Source organism: Elephantulus edwardii, unplaced genomic scaffold (genome assembly GCF_000299155.1).
Source record: "Elephantulus edwardii isolate Elephantulus edwardi_28Jun2011 unplaced genomic scaffold, EleEdw1.0 scaffold00030, whole genome shotgun sequence".
NCBI classification, from domain to species: domain Eukaryota; kingdom Metazoa; phylum Chordata; class Mammalia; order Macroscelidea; family Macroscelididae; genus Elephantulus; species Elephantulus edwardii.
In genome coordinates this window covers 22,594,986-22,600,801 of record NW_006399780.1, presented here as the reverse complement: position 1 = coordinate 22,600,801, position 5,816 = coordinate 22,594,986, and the positions used below count along the sequence as shown (strand labels likewise).

Genomic DNA, 5,816 nt, shown 5'->3' with positions numbered 1-5,816 from the left:
CAAGATCCATCTAACATTAGCTATAATATCCATAGTACCAGGACCTCCTTTAAATCCAGCACACTTATCATTTGGACTAACAGACATGGCAATTGAAACTGAGATCTTAGAAATGGAAACACAGAGAAAGAGGAATAGCTGTGAGGAGACACTAGTGATTATAAGATGGAATGCGAGAAGAATGAATGTAGGAAAAGTGGACATTTTTAAGAAAGAAATGAACACATAAATATTGACATACTAGATTTTGGTGAAATGAGATGGCTTGGCATGGGACATTTTGAATCAGAAGATTATATTATTTACTATGCCGGGGAAGAAAAGGTGAGAAAAAAATGGGGTTAATTTCATAATTAAAAAAGTCATTTCTAGATCCATCCTGAAACACAGTGAGGTGAGCGACAGGATAATATCCATATGCATACAAGGAAGTCCAGTGAATACCAATATCGTTCAAATATATGAACCAACAACTAAAGCCAAAGAGAAGAAACTAGAAGATTTCTACCAACTTTTGTAGTCAGAAATTGGTCAAACATGCAATCAAGATGCGTTAATAATAATGGGTGACTGGAACGCAAAATTTGGGAACAGGGAAGAAGGATCAGTAGCTGGAAAACACGGGCCTGGTGAGAGAAATGAGGCTGGAGATAGAATGATAAAGTTCTGCACATTCAATGATTTATTCATTGCAAATACCTTTTATAAGAAACATAAACGCAGGCTATACACATGGATTTCACCTGATGGTATGCTTAGGAATCAAATAGATTACATTTGTGGAAAGACTCGGTAGAGAAGCTCAGTATCAGCATTGAAAACCAGGCCGGGTGCTGATTGTGGGACAGACCACTACTCACATGCAAGTTCAAGTTGAAGTTGAAGAAAATTAAATTAAGTCCACAGGAGCCAAGATTTGACCCACTCTGTCCCACTCGAATTTCAAAACCATCTCAGGAACAGGTTTGAGGCCTTGAGCACCAATGAGCGTAGAGCAAGCGAGTCTGGGAGGATAGCAAGAAATTCATCCATGAAGAATGCAAAAGATCATTATAAACACTGAAGAAGAAAAGACCAAGATCGAAGTCAGATGAGACTCTGAATATTGCATTAGAGCACCAAGAAGCCAAAGCTAAAGGAAGAAACCAAGAAATAAAGAACTGAACAGAAAATTTCAAAAGGCAGCCAGGGATGACAAAGCAAGATACTATAATGAAATGTGCAGAGAGCTAGAGTCAGAAAATCAAAAGGGTTGAACTTGCTCAGTGTTTCTTAAGCTGAAGGAGCTGAAAAACAAATTCAAGCCATGGGAGGCAATACTCAAGGATACTTTGGGTAGAATGTTAAATGATCTAGGAAGTATCAAGAGAAGATGGAAGGAGTACACAGAGTCACTCTAACAGAAGGAATTGGCTGACACAGAAGAATTTCATGAAATAACATATGATCAAGAGCCTATGGTGATGAAGGAGGAAGTTCAAATTGCTCTGAAGGAATTGGCAAAAAACAAGGCTCTAAGAGTTGATGGCGTACCAATTGACATATTTCAACAAACAGACATTGCCTTGGATGTGCTAAGATGTGTCAATAAATTTGGAGGAGAGCCAGCTGGCCGACTAACAGGAAAAGATAGATATTTGTTCCCATTTCAAAGAAAGGTGACCGAGCAGAGTGTGGAAATTATCGAACAATATCATTAATATCACATGCAAGCAAGATTCTGCTGAAAATTATCCAAAAATGTTTGGAACAATATGTCAACAGAGAACTGCCTGATGTGCAGGCTAGATTTAGAAGAGGTCATGGTACTAGGGATATTATAGCTAATGTTAGCCATGTATAGGACAATTTTTAAAATTAATATTCCAAATTTTTTAAAATTACTAAATTACAATTCTGCTAGTGATAGAAAACATTGTAGCAGGATAGTTATTATTAACCATATCTTTCTTACCTTTTTCTGTTCAGTGTAGTCGTCACATGTGATTGAATTGACTATGACTCATAGTGACCCTATGAACAATAATCCTGCCTAACCTTGAGCCAATTTCACTGTCTCTAATGCACCGTTCCCATTGCCACAGTCACTGTGTCAAGGCATCTCATCCAGGGCTTTTCTCTCCTGCTTCACATAATAAATTTTAGTTGTGAGAAATGTTAAATCATCATGTGGAAAAGTTGTGTAGATGGCTACCTCTTATGTAGACAGTATTTAGCTGAACGGTAAGCAAGAAGTGTGCTACTATTAGGCATGGCTCATATAAGTATTGGCCTAATTCTGAATAATTGCAATAAAAATTTAATATGTTGGAATATTGCTGTGAAAAAATTCCAGCTAATTTACCAAGTACTTAAGTATGTCTTTTTTACAAGTATTATTGTGTCCATATCTTAAACTTTTGAAATGATTGTTTATAATTTAAAAGAAAATTATTTTATGAGCATAGTTTTCACATTTAGCTTCCCTGTCTTATCTCCTATGAGATATATTCAACTAGCTGATGTCTTATTGTCCTATTTTAATATCTTTCACAAACTTTTTGCTACGTTTTTGCTTATTTTAAATACTACAAAGATAAACATTTGATGTTTTAGTTGATATATCAGTATATATTCTGGGTCATTGTTTTTATATATTTTGGTTTCTTTCTCTGTTTTGTGAACCTTTAGTTTTTTATCAGGCACTTCTAATATAATCCTATCCTTTCCTTAGTTTAATTCTGGTTCTTTTCAGTTGTTCTATTGGGATTGGATCTAGTCAACAAGAACTCTATATGTTTAAATTTAAATATTTTCTATTTTATTTTAGAATCAAAATTTTTATGTTACCCCTTACCTCGAAACATGCTTCAGGAGATTGAAAATATTTTCCTTATTACTTAGAAATAATGCTAATTCTTCTTAAAATTATTATTTCTTGCTTTTTGAGTAGATTTGTTTTAGAAAAGTCATGTGCACTGTTAAGCAAAATTTTATGGAATGCTTTTCAATCTTTTAACATTACTATTGCAAAGTTGAGGGTGAGGTCTTGCTTAGATTTTCTGAAACAATGCCGGCTTGTTGAAACTTGTCATTCTGAAAGAAGTTTGCCATAAATAAAAGAAGAAATGACTTATCGTTCTTGGTACTGAGAAGAAAAAGATAAGTATAGATCAAGAATATAATACAATGAAAACTCTGGAAAATATGCTAATGATGTTGATATCATTCGTCCTCTAAGGCTTTGAGACAAATATAATTCTTTTGATTAAGTCATTAAGGGCTTGTTGGACTTGTTTGTTCCTCAATGTATAAATGAATGGGTTTAACATAGGTGAGATAGAAGTAGTTAATATTGTTACTCCTTTGTTAATGGCCATTTCATCTTTTGCTGAAGGTTTGATATAGACAAAGATGCAACTGCCATAGGTGATCGACACCACAATCATGTGGGAAGAGCAAGTAGAAAAGGCCTTTTTCCTTTGTTGAGCTGAGGGGAATCCTAAAATTGTTCTGATGATAAAGGCATAGGACAAAACCACACATATAAGAGTCATAATAAAGATAACTACAGAACAGACAATAACCATTTGTTCTATGAACCATGTATCTGTGCATGAGATTTTCAAGATAGGATTAGCATCACAGACAAAGTGGTCAATGACGTTAGAATCACAGAATTCCAGATCCAGTCCCATGCTAAGAGGTGGGAATATGATCAACAATGTAGTCATCCAGCAGGCCAAGATAAACCTTTTGCAGGCTCTATTGTTCATTATGGTCATGTAATGCAAGGGTTTGCAGATGGCCACGTATCGATCATAGGACATGGTAGCCAAGAGGAAAAATTCTGTGACTCCAAACAAGTATGTAAAAAACAGTTGACATGCACATGCATTATAAGTAATAGTCCTGTCACCTGTTGATATACTGTATAGGAATCTAGGAATGCAAGCAGAGGTGAATGAGATTTCCAAGAAGGAGAAATTTTGGAGAAAAAAGTACATGGCAGTTTTAAGACGGGAATCCACTAATATAAGACAAATGATGGTCAGATTTCCAATTACACTCAGCATGTAGGTGATAAGTAGAAATATAAAAACCAGAATTTGCAGTTGAGGGTCTTCTGTTAGTCCCCAAAGGATAAATGTGGTTATCGCTGTGTTATTTTTCATCTCTGGCTCATGACTTCTGTCCAATATGCTGAAAAAGTGAAAAATGAAAGGTTTAGGTTGAGGATGTGGATAAATTCCCTGATAAATTTTGGTTAGCAATAACTGGCAATGTGTTTCGTATGTACCTGCTTTAGTTGATAGTGAAAATTTTAAAAATATCTATGCTTTGAATTATTTGGTATGACATTTATTTGATTTAACATCTGGCTTCAAAATATCCTTTATGACAATATATAAGAAGATGTACCTTTTCTATCCCAATCTATGCATTATTATACATATTATAGTGTAAATAATATAAATATCTTTTCAAAATCACAAATTAGCTTACTCTTAGAATGACCTGTTTTTAGGTTGTTTTTATTTCCACAAATATCAATACAATATACAAATGTCAGTGAACTGATTTGTTGTTGTTGTTGTTGTTTTGTACCATAGAGTCAAAATAAACCCAATGCTGACCTTGCAGTGGGTTTTCAGAGGCACTTAATTGTATATGAGATTACCCATCTTCTCCTGTGGAGAAAGTGGTGGCCTCAATCTGTATGCCTTTGATATTATGACACAGATTCTTTCCAAAAGGCCACCAGGGTATCATAATTTAGTTCTAATGATGTAATCTGTTATTTAATCTGTTGTAATTTGCAGTTTAGTTCTAGTGCTGTAATTTGTATTTAATTTGGTGTCATCTGTAATTTAGCTCTGGTGGTGTCCAGTGCTTTGTTATCAACACCAATGTTGTGCCTCTTTAGCAGTTGGAATCTGTTGGCTACTTTTAAAAAAGATGAGAAAATTCCACCTATCTGAAATACAGTTTTGGAAACCCTCTGGAGGATCAGTTATGAGTCAACCACAGCTTGGCACCAAAGAGTATAAATATTGAGTGATTAGTCATGACAATTTTCATAATTTTTTTTCTGATGGGCATTTTTAATGATAATAAAGCTCAAAAATGTTTTCTTAAAAATATTTTGTAAAAAAAAAATATTTTGTCTATCCTTTAATATCAATTTTGAAATCATTTATCCACAGCATTTACTTTCTCCAACAAGGATAACAACATTATGAGTATTAAAATTTGAAAACCAAACTCATGGTCAACACACAGAATCCCTGCAGGAAGAACCGAACTATCGTTTTTTGTTCCATTCCATCAAGTCACGTTTTCATTTAGCAGGTTTTCATGGGTTATAAATTACACAAGATTTATAACCTTCTTCCGGATTTAAAGTGCCTGTCTTAGGGTTGGCAGTGCAACTTCTTAATCACTAGGCCTCCAAAGAACTACAGTGCTGCAAATCTTTAGAAATGCATACAGCTGTCTTTGACTCAAACCAAAAGGCTGAAACCAATATTTTGGTTAACAGCTGCATTCTTTAAACAGTGCACCACCAGGCTCCTTCAGGGCTATTAGAATATGTTGATGTTGTGCTGCTAGCCAAAAGGCAGCACATCTCCATTTGAAATCACCAGTTTGACTTCAAGGAATAAAGATGATAGTCTCCTTCTGTTAATATTTATAGCATCAGAAATAGAGTAGAGGGTCACATAAATCAGAACCAACTCTTTTTTAATTTATAAGAATGTTTCTATAACTATACACTATGAAATTTATCTCCTTGAAAAATTTTTTGTTGTAGAAATTATTAATGACTGTGGTGA

At 34.5% G+C, this 5,816-nt stretch overlaps 1 protein-coding gene across 1 annotated transcript; it reads right to left on the bottom strand.

Moving 5' to 3' along the window:
* Positions 1-3,215: 3,215 nt before the first annotated feature.
* LOC102870089 (olfactory receptor 6C2-like) lies at positions 3,216-4,154 on the bottom strand. The gene has a single exon (XM_006884018.1). It carries the CDS (start codon positions 4,152-4,154, stop codon positions 3,216-3,218), a length of 939 nt encoding a protein of 312 aa, XP_006884080.1.
* Positions 4,155-5,816: the final 1,662 nt, after the last annotated feature.

What these genes read in the sequence shown, in the direction of transcription:
- LOC102870089 (XM_006884018.1), bottom strand. Translation starts at nt 4,154, where the DNA reads ATGAAAAATAACACAGCGATAACCACATTTATCCTTTGGGGACTAACA.